The sequence below is a fragment of the Camarhynchus parvulus genome, chromosome Z, assembly GCF_901933205.1.
Source record: "Camarhynchus parvulus chromosome Z, STF_HiC, whole genome shotgun sequence".
Classification (NCBI taxonomy): Eukaryota; Metazoa; Chordata; class Aves; order Passeriformes; family Thraupidae; genus Camarhynchus; species Camarhynchus parvulus.
Window position 1 is genome coordinate 7,082,695 of NC_044601.1, and position 14,482 is coordinate 7,097,176.

General features: G+C 41.8%; 1 protein-coding gene across 1 annotated transcript in view; it reads right to left on the bottom strand.

Moving 5' to 3' along the window:
* Nucleotides 1-12,862, bottom strand: part of ATG10 (autophagy related 10) — a 60,047-nt gene extending 47,185 nt beyond the window's left edge. Inside the window, exons 1-3 of the mRNA XM_030969060.1 lie at nucleotides 12,835-12,862; nucleotides 10,682-10,807; nucleotides 6,473-6,592 (exon numbers count right to left, since the gene is read on the bottom strand). Of these exons, the coding sequence (XP_030824920.1) occupies nucleotides 6,473-6,592; nucleotides 10,682-10,795 (234 nt within the window). The 5' untranslated portion in view covers nucleotides 10,796-10,807; nucleotides 12,835-12,862. The remainder of the gene's footprint in view (nucleotides 1-6,472; nucleotides 6,593-10,681; nucleotides 10,808-12,834) is intronic.
* Between the last annotated feature and the right edge of the window lie 1,620 nt (nucleotides 12,863-14,482).

A 14,482-nucleotide genomic window follows, 5' to 3' on the forward strand; every position in this document is an offset into this window, starting at 1 on the left:
AGTTCAAGTCTGCTCTGGCACAAATTTTAAAAACTATTTTTTACAACCTCATAATAATGAATTACTGTACAAAGAAGCCCCAGTAAAATGTACATTTATGACATTAAATCAAACTAGAATTATTTAATTAAATTTTAACTTGGAGAATTTAAAAAGTGTAAATACTTTACTCTGATTTTGATCTAAAAGCACTGTAAAGGTTTTTCAAAACACCTTTCCAGACATCATGAGTAAAATGCACTAAATGGAAACAAAACAACAATACCCCTTCTTGATATCTAAAACACAGGATCACCAGGACAAAAGGGTGAGCTGATAAATAGTTTTGTCTCTGGCATTGCTACTCCCTCAAAGTTCAGATTCTGGAAGAATCACCTTCACTCCCCACAGCCACGGAGCGTGCTCCACAGGAAATGAAGGTTTATTTACTGCAGAAGAAAGACATTGTGCTGGAATGACATCATGCCTTCAACCAGGCTGACTCCAACTCAACTGTCACATTCAGTTACCAAACCTTAATTAGAGCATCTTTTCCTGTGTCTGATGTAGCATTTTTTTCTAATATTAAGTGACAGCTCCGAATACCAAGATGGCAGATAAAAAGCTGAAATCACTCCATGCTAACATCTAAACAGAAAATGAATCACTTTTGGGGGTCATACAAAGTCCTCCTTCAGCTCTCCAAAAAGCATCATAATTAGCTTATATACTTGCTTTTGATACATCTCCTAAGATTTGTGAAAAGTTATTAGTGGGTAAAAGAGAACAGCAATCAGAGAATGTGCAAGATAGAGAATTCAGATCAGGGTCCCACCACCCTCAACGACAGTCAAGCCAACAGCATGTCATCAAAGCTGTTGGAAACTAAATGTAACTACTGCTAACAAGATTTGCCAGGATTCCAACGTGACATGCAGAAAATGGTGCACAAAGGTCTGTGTGTGGGAGACAAAAACCTCCCATGCCTCCAGAACTTTACAGGAGCATTTAAACTTCCTCCTTGAAGACTCAGGCATCCCAGCACAGAAGGAGCCCCAAAGCAGGACTGGGACTCAGGTGGCTTCTGTCTGAGGAATTCTGCTTTTTCTGAGGGCTCTCCAGCTTGAGGAAGGGGTGCAATGCCTCCCCCAAAGTTCCCTCCAGCCCTGATATTTCTAAACAATGCCTTTATTTTGCCGAGCCTTTCCATGCAGACAACAGTTAATAAAATCCACACTGGAATATTTTCCTGTGGTTTAATAAAGGCTAATTCCACTTTCAGATTAATAGATTTTTGAGCAAGATCACGAGGATCTTCACTGTGTTTTTGCAATACACTTTAGAACTCTTCTGCATAAGTGGTTTCTTGATGTATTTCTTACAGGTCTCCATTTGGGTTTCATTTCTGCGACGTTTGAAAACAGTGCTGGTACACGAGCAACCTCACTGCTCTTGAGCTCGACATACTCACTACAAACTGATGGTTTGGGTATGCAATACTTGATTTTCTTCTTCTTTACTAAGGTACTTCCATTATTTCCTGCAGTGAATGCTGGATTCTATTAAATGTATTTACATTTTTCTCCTTAAGCACTGTTTGCTGCATTTTCACTTAACCATCCAACAAATACTGTGGTTATGCAAATGTTTACACTGCGTTCATCTTATTTATTTTTGCACAGAAAAAACAAAAAGGAGCTGTTCGTAATTGTAAAAATACTGGATTTGTTTAGAGAAAAAATTATCAATAATTGCTAAAAATTGTAGTTTTCTATTTTCTACAAACTTAAAAGCACAGCTGAACAGCAGATTACGGAATTAGGACCTTTAAGAAAGATGTCAGACTCATTGCCACATCCCCCATCAGGCAGATCCTCACCAACACTCATGAACAGCTGCCAGCAAAGGTGGAGCCCACAATGCAGCAAATGCACAACTTCATCAGTTTTTGCTGGGGCTCAGTGCTCGTTTTCCAAAGGCAGTATCAGGTATGAACAGACCTTCAGCATTCCCAACCTGCCCACTCCTTTATAAAGTGGCAGTGGCTCCAGCTCCAGGAATGGTTCCATGCTGACTCACTTCTTCTGCAATACCCAGAGGAGCTGAGACAAACCACACACTGAGAATTATTACTCCAAGTTATTGCTTCCCTTGGGCTATTTGAATAACAAACAAAGAGAATGCATAAAGTGAATCCAGATTTTCCCATTTTACTCGTTTAGAGTATAAGCTCTTTGAGGCAGGAGAACTACCTTCACTTTGAATCTTGTACAGTATTTTTCACCTTATCAACAATTCATGCAATAATGTACGTAACTGTTCTGTCCTTGCTAGAAAAGAAGACACAGTCCCATGTTCACTGATAAAGACCCTGACAGATGTCCTGGGAGGACAGATTTGATTTGGATCAAGAAAGAATACATACTGAAGATTGTTGTTGAATTAGCCAGAACGCTTTATGGTGGTTACACAAGATTTATGCTGTCTGTGGAAAAGTACAGATGACACTCAGCTGGCATAAAGTCAGAACAGCTCAGAAAGGCAACAACTGATTCAATAAAAATTTAACCAGAACAAAATGGCAACTTAAAAATTTTCAAATGGCGCCCATGTGTTCCTATCTGTCCCTTGCTTTGCATCTCGGGCTATTTTTATTCTTTTGGAAGAGATTCTAAATGGTTTATGACTCTTCAGCTCATATCCAGGGGACTGAATCTCATCTCACTGGTCTGAAGAGCATCCTTCACCAACTTGGCCTGAAGTTTATTATCAGTCACAATGCCATTAGTAGTTTCTGTTTACCAATCAGAATGTTGAAATAAACATCTCAATTAAACTAAAACCACAAAAAATAGAGGATGGCATACCAGAAGAGCAGTGTCAATCCTTTTCCAGGAGGATGGAAAAATGGAAAAATAGGGTCTGCCTAAGACAGGATCCCCAGGCACCTCATTAAGATAAACAGCTTGACAACTGAGACACTGCCAAGTATAAGAAGACAAACCTCCTTAAACTGTCTTTAAGTTGCTACTTCACAAAACAGAAGTCTGAGCTCCACCATCAGAGTGAAATCTCAGCTCCAATGAAGTCACCAGCACAAATTCCCAGGGCTGTAAGGAGCCCAGACACCCCTTTTGTTGCAGGGGGCTCACATGACAACATGCAGGCATCTACAGCCATGCAGCTTAACCTTGATCACCCCTGAGGAAAACCATACACTTTTACACTCATTCTCTCTTAGAGGAGACACCTAAAATAGGTCAACTGATTTATACCCAAAACTGCTTTTTTACCTCCTCAGGCTGAAACAAAGATTTAAGTGACAAGCTCTATATTGCAGATATCTAAAATAAGCAGAAAGAAACCCACATAGAATTTTATTCTTGGTTTTCAGATGAAAACACAACTTGTATAAAAGGAACCAGCATGTAATACAGACTGCGCTGTGGAAAAGACCAGAATACAAAGTTATTCATCACTCCTTCACCAGGAAGGCTCCTGATATTTAGACACCAATCAATGAGATGGGAGGCTGGAAACATTAACCATACATGCTGATCAATGAGGTGAAACAAACTCCAAGTAAAATGGTCAGGTTTCCAGTAGATCCCATAAGATAAGCTCATTTTTGGAACGGTGATAACTGATAATTGATTTTCTATTTGAATGAAGTTACTTCAGGCTATTTGTGTATTTTCTTTATCATAAAAGAGTGTAGAACAGTGATAATTTTGCCTCTCTGCAGTTTTAACATCCTAACTGTACCCCCCTACAACAGGATATACTTATGATTTATTCTACATCACCTCCTCCCAGATGTATCTTGGGTTCAATCCCTTACACAGGAGTTAAATCCTCACTATGAATAACTTTCCCATAACTTCAAAAATCTGTCTTCTGATTTTCCTCCAAATTTTTACCTTGTCTGCCCAAAACTGATGTTCTGTTTCTACCCTTTGAACTGGATTTCCAGGATGAGGGGAGGAAAATCTTCTGGCCTCTAATGCCCTGGCATATTCCACAGCACATTCTTTTTTTATTTGTGTCAACACTGATTGTTCCTAACAATGAATGTTGATTACTCAGATCTTAATTTCCTTATTTTTCCTTTCTTACTGTTCCTAGTTAATTATATTATTATATGCACATGCATCGTATCTACCACACCTTGGAGGAGATCAGATTAGTCAGATGGAAACATTCCAATAAGATACAAATAATAGAGATACAATATAGAAAAATCAAGATCATAACAATAATTCTGGAACTGAAAATTGTGAAATATGCAACTATCAGTCAATGGCTGATTTTTTTTACAAAATAAATTTTATTTCCTATTTAGAGGTTTTTTAAGCTCCAAATATATAAAAATAAAATTTATTAATTAAAAAAAAGAGTAAATATTGAATGCGTATAGCCAGAAGAAACCTTTCCATTTTCCACCAAGATCGCAACTTTTGCTTTTCATCAGAATGCATTTCAATAACTTACTCAAACAGATTGCAGTAATTCCATTACACCATGTGATTTATGGGTACAACATATATTAAAACTAAAAAAAACCCCAAAACCTAACACCTATTTAAATAACAGATTGTTATTAAGAGTGGAATTGGTCTCTAGCACTCAATATCTGTGAAAAAGAACATGCATCTTACACAGGAACTACTGTGCCTAAGAAAATGTAACCTCTCTACAGTCACCATTTTCATATTTCTTAAACACACAGCTTTACTCTACACATCCAAAGCAAATTTCATTTTCCTATTTGATAGATTAAATAACCTTAACAGTCTGGTTACCCTTCAGCTCAATGTAGAATGTAAATTTTACATCGTATCTATTAGGCATTGAATATTTTGGAGAAGAAAGTAAATTATTTTTCTTATGGCCTTATAACCTCCATAATTTTCTGAGACCTTTCTCTTGTTACACTCTTCATCTTTACTGCTTCTACATGACAGGTACAAAAGTTCCTTCTCCAAGTGGGTCCTTCCAACCTGTACATTACTGTGGCTCAAAACAAAGAAATCTTTCCAAATATCTCAAGGACTGCTCACTTCAGTATCTTGATAAATCACAAAACTTGGCCTGGAATCTTATTTCAGTATATTATTTATTCTAATATTTCAGTGTATTTAACATTTCAGTGTGTTAGAGACTCTGAAGTCTTTTGTTTCATGGTATTTTCTGTAACTGACACCAGAAGGACTCAATAGCTTTTTAAAGGTGTTCTTTTAAAATGCACTCTATAATGAAGATTTGATTCATTATTTAAGGAAAAAAAAAGTCACAATAATCAAAAGCAATTTTCAATATAAACAGTAATCTCTTGTTACAAGTCAGGACTGAAACATACAAACACTGTTGTTAATGACAATTAAATAACAACCCCTGAAGTACTAATACCCACCTTCTTTCTACAAAATACTAAAATACAATTTAAAGAAAAACTTGAAAAATGCCTCAGCTATTCATTAAACGACTTGGATATCTATCCCTCTTTAAAATGCAGCTGAAACCTGTGAGTGAGCTCAAAAATCAGTAGAAATGACTGTATCACAGTCTAATAGCACAATTGTTTTAAGTGCCATTTCCTTCAGAAACCAGGCCAAAAGAATACTCATTTCAGAGTAGAAATGTCTTAAATGTACCAGAGTCTCAGTGGGGAAAAAAAATGCAATCAGAGTGCTGATGAAAAAAGGAAAGGAATTGCAGAAAAAGGTAACTGCTAAGTTTACCACATCCACCTATTCAACAGCTTATAGCATCCACAATAAATTGCTTTCAGTCTATTATAATCCAAGATTTATTTTCTTTTTTATGGTAACAACATAACAAGGGAGGGAATCCCTGTCATTTATATCCTGATTAGTCAATAATCTGGAGCTCTAATGAAGACTCAAGCAAGCAAATTATTCAGATCAGTCCAACCAGAGTTTGATGAAGTTTTCATTTTCTGAAAGAAAGACATTTATTCTCCTTCAAGAACACCTCATTGACCCCCACCAGTTTCAAAAAATTGCTCAGTCTTTAAGTCAGTTCCACAGTAGAAAAGTAGCCATTGAGTATCAAAGTCCTATTCAATAAATATCACTTCAAGTGAGTATTAACCTCAAAGTTTCTTTTATTCTTTTAACTAACATTTACCTCGAAAGATAAATAAATCTTGATGATTAACCATTTTCCAAACACACACACACAAAAAAAAAAGTTTCTTTAATGTTATTGAATAAAAATGCCAAGAAATATTATCCTATGAGGAGAACACCTACACAAAGGATGCTGGAATCTCCTTCATTTCTTCCCAATTTTCATCACCAATACAGCTCAATGAGGTGTATTAATTTGTTTTCCTATAACTGTATGAAAACAAATTAAAAGCCACTGGTAACTTCAGATCTGAAGCCTTGCTGGAAGGACTTACTAGCATAGTGGTTTTTATTTTTATTACTTATTTTATAAACACATAAGTTCAAAAATGTGTACTTACTTCTACATGTGCAAATAACATTTGTTCAGCGTTATCATTGTTTTTCTCCTTGAGGTCTGGTGGGATGTGTCTGTTTCTTACTTGGAAATGTGTCTTACTAAGATAACCATCACCAAGGTCCTGTGTTCAGAAAAAGAGAAAGAAAAAAGAAATTTTCTGTAACCAAAATGGTAAATGCCTTCACTGTTCTAGAAAATAAACAGAGCATGGTATTTAGGCACAGGCTCCAAGTCTTTTTATAGGCACTGATGACTGCAGTGCTCCTCAGCACCTTCTCACGGATGGTTTACACCAGCTCTTGGTGTTGAAGAAGTCAAAGACCTCAACAGCAAAAATAAAGTTTAATACAGCTATTAATGGAATAAGACAACTGCACCCTGGGGATCAGGATAAGTGCCAAAGAACGGGAAGGCAGTGCACCAAGGTGATGAAGAGATGAGGAGCTATTAACCTATTTCAGTGCATTCATGCCAGGACTGACTTCCCAACTCTTGCGAGGCTGGTTTGGTTTTGCTCTGTTTCCCCCTCTAACTTTACAAAGTTCTGAAAACAAAACAAAACAAAACCACTTCAGAATTTATGTATGCAAAGTCACAACTTGTTTCCTTCTCTTGATCACCTCTGAGGTGAAATGTAAGAGAAAACAGATAAAGCTGTGCCTTCTCCCAGTTCCCATTTTATCATTTTGCTTCCCAGGCCACAGTTGTTAAGTGCCCTTGAACAATCCCAGAGTGGCAGAAGAAAGGTTTAGGAGGTTTCCTGCTTTACTGGCCTGTCTACCTGCACGTTTTATTTTTCCTAATTAGGAGCAAGAGGAAGAGGAGAGAAAACATTTAATAACAAGTACACTCTGAAAGGAAGAAAGCAAGTACAGAACACAAAGAACAGTAGTTGCACGTTGAGGATTTACTTCTCAAAGGAAACAAATAAATTGGGAGTTTATTAGCTGTTTCATTACATTTTATTTTAGACAAACAGCATATGCACAACATCTGATGAAAAAGGATTCTATTCAAAACAGTCTCACTACAAAATTCATTAACATAGCACTAAATTTTTAGACAAGACTGCAAATTTAAGTATGATTTAACTCTTTGGTTAATTTGTCATTGCTGACACAGTTTATGCCATTTATTTTTACCTTTAAACCATCACAGGTTTTATACTGACACACCAGTTCTCTCTTTCCAAAGACACTGTAGATTAAATGTACCTCCAAAATCTACTATGAGCTGCTTGTTTACTTTGTTCTGATCAAGTTTCACACATTAAAAAAAGGATAATGCACTCTACGTGTACTTTTTCCATTGATTTTTAAGCATGAATAACAGTATAGCCAATTACATTGCTCACTTCTTCAACATTATGCCTTATTTTCTCACCAAATCTCATTAAGAGCACAAACCCACCAAATCTTCCTGCATGTTCTGGCTGCAGAGCCAAGTGCAGCCTGTGCAGAGAGGAACCCAGTGCCCAGAAAATGGTGAAAGAAAAGCTAAGCCTAAACTGGTGATAGAAAATCCACTTCTCTCCCTCTCAACTCCCTCTCAAGCATCTCCTTGTTCCTCTCAAGTGTCTCCTCGTGGAGCTTCCCACCAGTGCCAGCAGGAGGAAAGATACCTGCACAGGTATTTGTCCCACTAAGAGCAGCAGAGGAAGGGCTGCAGCCACCCACAGAGGAGAAATGCCCCACGGCACAGTGAGCTGTGCCAGAGCAGGGCTGGACTGAGCCTCCTCCTCCTCCCTGAACCGGTTCTTCCCCCCAGGAGAGTGCAGCCAAACTTCACAGCCCTTGCATTCTGCGAGTGCCATGAGAAAACATGGATGGATGGATGGATAGATGGAGACCTGGAGCCAGCAGTCTCTGTAGCAGCATCCCTCCTGCTGCACTCAGTGGTGTTTTGTACTCTTCTATACCCCTATAAATCACACCTGTAGCCAGGACCCTGATCCCACTAGTGTGCTAAGGGAGTCCCTTCCTACTGCAGCTGTACCAAAAGCCAAAGGGAACTAATGCAGCTTTTGGTATGGTTACCTGGATTAACCTCACTAAATATGAAACAAACACAAAGCAGAGAGCAACAGGGCCTCGTTCTCCTCAGCCAAATCTCGACCTCCACAGCAAGATTTAACCATTCATCCTTAACAGCAGCACCCAAGTTCAGCTCCACCAGCTCCTGCAGGAGAGGTGCTCTTGGCTTTTTTACAGCTTTCTTCCGGTGGAAAAAAAAAAACAAACCAAGAAAACACATTATAAAAATAACATGATTTGGAACATTTCACTTACAGCTATAAATACAGGGCTCTGCCTGGGCCATGTGAGCTTGTGCACCAAGAGCCAGCTCCACAAGAACAATGAGTATTTCATCATCTAAATTTAATCTCCACAGAAAACACGGGAACACAGTTCTACCAGCCTGGTTCACTTGTGTGGTCTCACTGCTATCAATGGGTCTATTCACGTGAGTCAGGAATGAGGAATGGGATCCAAGTGCATTACATCAGCAAAATTAAGAGTGCCCCAAACTACCCACAACACATATACTGGTTAAAAAAAAAAGGCAAAAAAGACAATGAGATATCTTGTTGAGGAAAAGCTTTCTTCTCAGACTCCACACTGTATATGGATGGTCTCCATGGCCAGGTTTTTATCACACGCTGAAATCACAGAGTCGCCAACTTGGCCCATTAAAAAAAGAAAACAACCCTCTTAGAATTTTTTTATATGAGAACAAAAATCTATCTCATTCTGCTATTTCCAGCAAAGCTTCTTATTTCACGGAAAGTTCAGACTTTGACCCGTGTATTAAATTCCCAGTAGAGGCTCAGAGCATCTTTCTTTGTTGAATAAATCCTCACAAATATAGCCTTGAACTGAAATCTAAAGTTTCAAATGGTTTTCTGTAAGAAAGGGTGCATTGTAACTCTTGGCTAATATTTGCACTCTTATAAAAACTCCTCAATAGAACAAATCTAAGTCCAAGGTCCTCCCTCTTCTCCCTCTTACTGAAATTCTGATTGTCTGTGATGGAAGGGTTACAAATATTAATGTACAACTACACATGTAAAAACGATGGCACACATTGGAAAAAGTATGACTTTTCTCCAAAAAAATTATTGAAAACATGGGAAAACACTGAAGCCATTAAACTCTACAGAAAAAAAAAAAACAGCTAGAGTAGCAGATTTTCTACAATAGAAAAATGGAATACAAAAAGAGACCATGAAAACCTACACGCTGGAGAAAGCCAGCATGTATCAATGCATCTTCATATATTGTAACAATAAATTTTTATATACTGTATCAATATATATTTATACACTATAACACATATACTGGATAATTTATGAACCTAGACACATATTAGTTTGACATTATCCTGAGCAAAATAACAAAAGTCATACAGAACTCAGTAAATGAAAAAATATGTACAGCAAAATCATTCTTCTTAAAGAAAACAGAATTTGTCAGTGTAATTTCAGAAGACATGTTTGGTTGATAAACATACAAGTTGGAACAATACATGCTCAGAATTTCCTAAGATATCTATGGATTCCACAAGTGGAAATTTAAAATAATTAAAACGATCCCACATTCATCTTACACATGCTATAGGATGAAAATTTATTAATTCACAAATCTCAAAGTGTAACTTAAAAAATGGGTAAATCATCATAAAAGAAGTGATTCTAATGGGGTCCTTTGGGATTAGTCTTAGCCCTGTGCTATTTAAAATTTTGATTAATGACCTAGAAACAATATGTAGTTATTATTGCAGAGGTTTGAAAGTTATGGAGAGGCAGCAAATAATGAGAATTGATCATTAATACTGGCAGATATTTCTGGTTTCTGTATGCAACTGACAGGTACTGTAATGAAAGTACTAAGCCAAGGATCTAGAGCAAAGGCTATGTGCTATTTCAGCCTAAAGGGTTAAAGTGAACCTTGGATATAAAACCTGCCCAGAGTAGGAGGGATTGAATTTCACAGTGACACCACATTCATTGTCTGGTTCTGCCCAGAGCTGAAAAAGGGTTTTGATAGATTGGCCAGGATTCAGAGATCCACAGCCCTGTTCAATACCTGCACTGGCCCAAGCCGTCACCTCAACACACCTGTGCAGTTAAAGGACGTTTCAGCTTATGGTGGCTGTCAACAGCTCAAAAAGCCCACCAAGAGTCTCTAGAAGCCAACACTGATTGCTTTACCTTGCTAGTTCTCCACTCCCAGCCATCTCCTATCTGTTGTGAATGCTTAACAAACTCTTCACAGAACTGCTTGAATCTTTTCTCCTCCAAAAAGAAGTCTTCTTCACCTGCCATGCTACAGGACACCTGCAGAGCAAACCGAAGGTTAGTGCTGGCAGAGGAGAAGAACATTGAGAAATTTCACTGAATCATAGCAACTGAATAGCAAAATAACAAACCATAAGGAAAAAAAACTATTGCTTTAAATAACACAAAGACTCTTCTTCAATTCCATCAGGGAATCATGGATCTGCAGAACATGTGAGGCTGGAAGAGACCTCTGGTCCATTCCCCCTGCTCTCAGCAGTGTCAACTGCAGCAGGTTGCTCAGATTGTTTCCACCTGGGTTTTGGTTATCTCCAAGGATGCAGAAGCCACAGCCTCTCTAGCGAACCTGTTTCAGTGCTCAATTACCACAGCAGGGAATACTTTTTTCTTCTGTTTAACTGGAAGCATTTACCCATCAGTTTGTGCTTGTTGCCTCTACTGAAGGAAGTCTGGCTCCATCTTTATTCCCTCCCACCACGTTTTTATGGGCATTCAGAAGATCCCACTGACCCTTCTCTTCTCCAGGCTCACTTCTCCCAGCTCTCTCAGCCTTGCCTCACCAAACACCCTTAATCATCTCTGGGGCTCTTTACTGGACTGATTCAAGTACTGCGGTGTCTTCCCTGACTGGGCAGCCCAGAGCTGCACTTTTAACATGTATTTCCTTAATAGTGCAGTGCAGCCCAAAAATATGGCTGCAAAACATTCCCTGTCCCTCCAAGGGTTTTCTCACAGGGTTTTGAAGATGAAATTTTTCTCTTTGGTCATTTTTGCTTGCCCCTCCCCTCTCCCCCTGCCCATTTCAATGAGGATGTGTCATAAACAGAGTTGGTTTAATGTGTTTGTGGGCATCAGGCAGCACCACAAACAAACCACTGAATCACAGAATGGCTTGGATGGAAGGAACCATAATACTCACCTTGTTCCACGGGCAGGGACACCTCCCACTGTCCCAGGCTGCTCCCAGCCCCAGTGTCCAGCCTGGCCTTGGGCACTGCCAGGGATCCAGGGGCAGCCACAGCTGCTCTGGGCACCCTGTGCCCAGGCCTGCCCACCTTCACAGGGAAGGATTTCTTCCCATTATTTACTCCAAACCTACTTTTTCCAATTTTAAAGCCATTCCCCTTGTCACGTCAGTGGCTATCACAATAACCTGTAACTATTACAAGCAGATCGAACCTCTCCTTAGCAAGAAATACAAGTGATACAGCGTGTCACACAATGCTCATTATTTTTCAGTATCTGATCCTGAGTCACATCATCATCCTGCCTGCCCACGACAAAAGTTATTTATTAGCACTTGAAACACATTAGTCTCAACAGCTGTTAACCCAAGGCTCTGTGCCTCCTGGATGCCAGGAAAGGGGAAGAGCAAGAAACAGACAGTGCAGGTGTTTCTGCAATTCCCCAAGTGCCCCAGCCCTGATGAAGGGATGCAAACCTCCCTCAATGAAAAACGTACAGAGTGCACAGCTCCCTCACAAGGTTGAAACTGTGTGCTTCTGGAAAACGGCAGCTGCGAAGAATCACCGAGTCCCACAACCCTGGGGCTGGCAGGTTCCTCTGGAGCTCCCAGCCCAGCCCTGCCCAGGCAGGGTGCCCTGGTCCATCCCACAGGAAGGTGTCCAGCTGGGGCTGGGATGTCCCCAGACAGGGACACTCCAGGCCCTCCCTGGGCAGCTGTCCCAGGGCTCTGCTGTCCCTCCATGGACACAAGTTCTCCCTCCTGCTGCCCTGCACCTCGCTGCCCTTTCTTTGATGGCCCCTGCTGCTGCTGCTGGCACTGGCAGCACCGAGCAGAGCCCGGCCATGCTCTGGCGGCCCCTGGAGATGTCTGGGTGCATTGATGGAACTGGTAGCGTTCCCTTCTCCAGACTCCGTGAAGGAGCCCCGAGCCGACCCTCACGGGCCCGTCCCACTCGGACACGGGCCAGGCCGGCTGCCTGAAAACCAGGCGAGCCCCGCAGAGATTTTGCCTTTTCCTCTTTTCCACGGTCTTCCCGGCCCCGGCGGACAGGGTCGGGGAGAGCGGGAGGGACCAGCCCCGCTCGCCGCCCCTCACGTACCGTGCGCTCCTCCTCCTTTTTCCTTTTCCTCCTCTTTTTCCTCCTTCTCCTCCTCCTCCTCCTCCTCCCCCGCCGCTCCCGGAGCACGCCGGCCCCGCCCCGCTGCGCATGCGCGGCCCCGCCGCTCCGGGGGTGGCGGGGGCCGACTGCGCGTGCGCGGGGGTCGGTGGGGGTGGGAATGGGGGAGTGAGGGAGTGAGGGGGAATGGGGGGGGATGAGGGAATGGGGGAGCGAGGAGGATGAGAGGGATGAGGGAATGAAGGAGGGAGGGAATGAGAGGGGTGAGGGAATGAGGTGATGAGGGAATGAAGGAGGGAGGGAATTGGGGGAGAGAGGGGGATGAGAGGGATGAGGGAATGAAGGAGTGAGGGAGTGGGATGGAGGAGTGAGGGAATGAGAGGGATGAAGGAATGAGGTGAGGGAATGAAGGAGTGAGGGAATGGAATGAAGGAATGACAGAATGTGAGGGATGAGAGATGAGGGAATGAAGGAGTGAGGGGGATAAAGGAGTGAGGAGATGAGGGAATGGGGGTATGAAGGAATGAGGGAATGAAGGAGTGAGGGGGATAAAGGAGTGAGGAGATGAGGGAATGGGGGTATGAAGGAATGAGGGGATGAAGGAGTGAGGGGGATGAGGGAATGAAGAAGCGAGGGAGATGATAGGGACGAGGGAATGGCGGGATGCCGGAAACAAAAGGGATGAGGACGATAAGGGATACGAGGGGATAAAGGGAATGAGAGGAGTGAAGGAAAAGAGGCGATGTGAGGGGACGAGGGGCTCTAGGGGGTGAAGGCTGAGGGGGACTGCAGGGTTGAGGGGGACAAGCGAGGTGAGGGTGGCAGAGATGGGGGACAGCGGGGCTGGAGGGCGGCGGGAACGAGGGATGAGGGGCTGGGAGCCATGAGGGAGGGACGGGGCGGAGGCGCCTGCGGGGTGTGAAGGCCCTGAGGCCCATGAGGGAGCCTGGGGGCTGCAGCCGCCCGCCCCAGCCCGGGAGGAGCCAGCCCTCCATGCAGCCAGCCCAGGTTGTTTTTACACCAAGAGCTCGGCTATAGCAGGCCTAGTCACCTTCCTGTCCCCACTGTATAAATATATGTTACTCCTTGAGGAGGAGGCGGTGTGGAGTTAACATGGCAGGGGGGTCACCTGAGCACTTCCTAGGCCATTTCCAGGAGGTACCAGCATGTTTTCCAGCGTTCCTTCCATTACCCAGCTGTGCTGTTTCTGTAATTGCCTGTAGGTCTGAGGATTTGAGAGGAGCATTGAAGCCGTTCTGCTATGCAAATGCTGTTGGAATTATTTTTAAATTAAAGACTCTATTAAACCATACGTTTTCCAGGGGCAAAGTCTTGCCTGGCACAGCTAGGCAGTCCAAGGTAGTCTGTGCAGAATGCACTACAAGAGGATAGACATAAAATATTTGTTTTACCTATTTAAAATATTAAATAGAGGATAGATATAAAATATTTGTTTTACCTGCTGTTTTAAACAGTTCTAGGATTGTTGTGTGTATAGTAAACCACAGCTACCCCGCCAGTCTGGAAACCACACTACTCAGGGAAAGCTTCTGTATGCAAATGGTGGGTTGTGATGTGACATTTTCCCAACTGTGCGCTTCCAAATTTCCTTGTAATTTGCTGGGTTTGG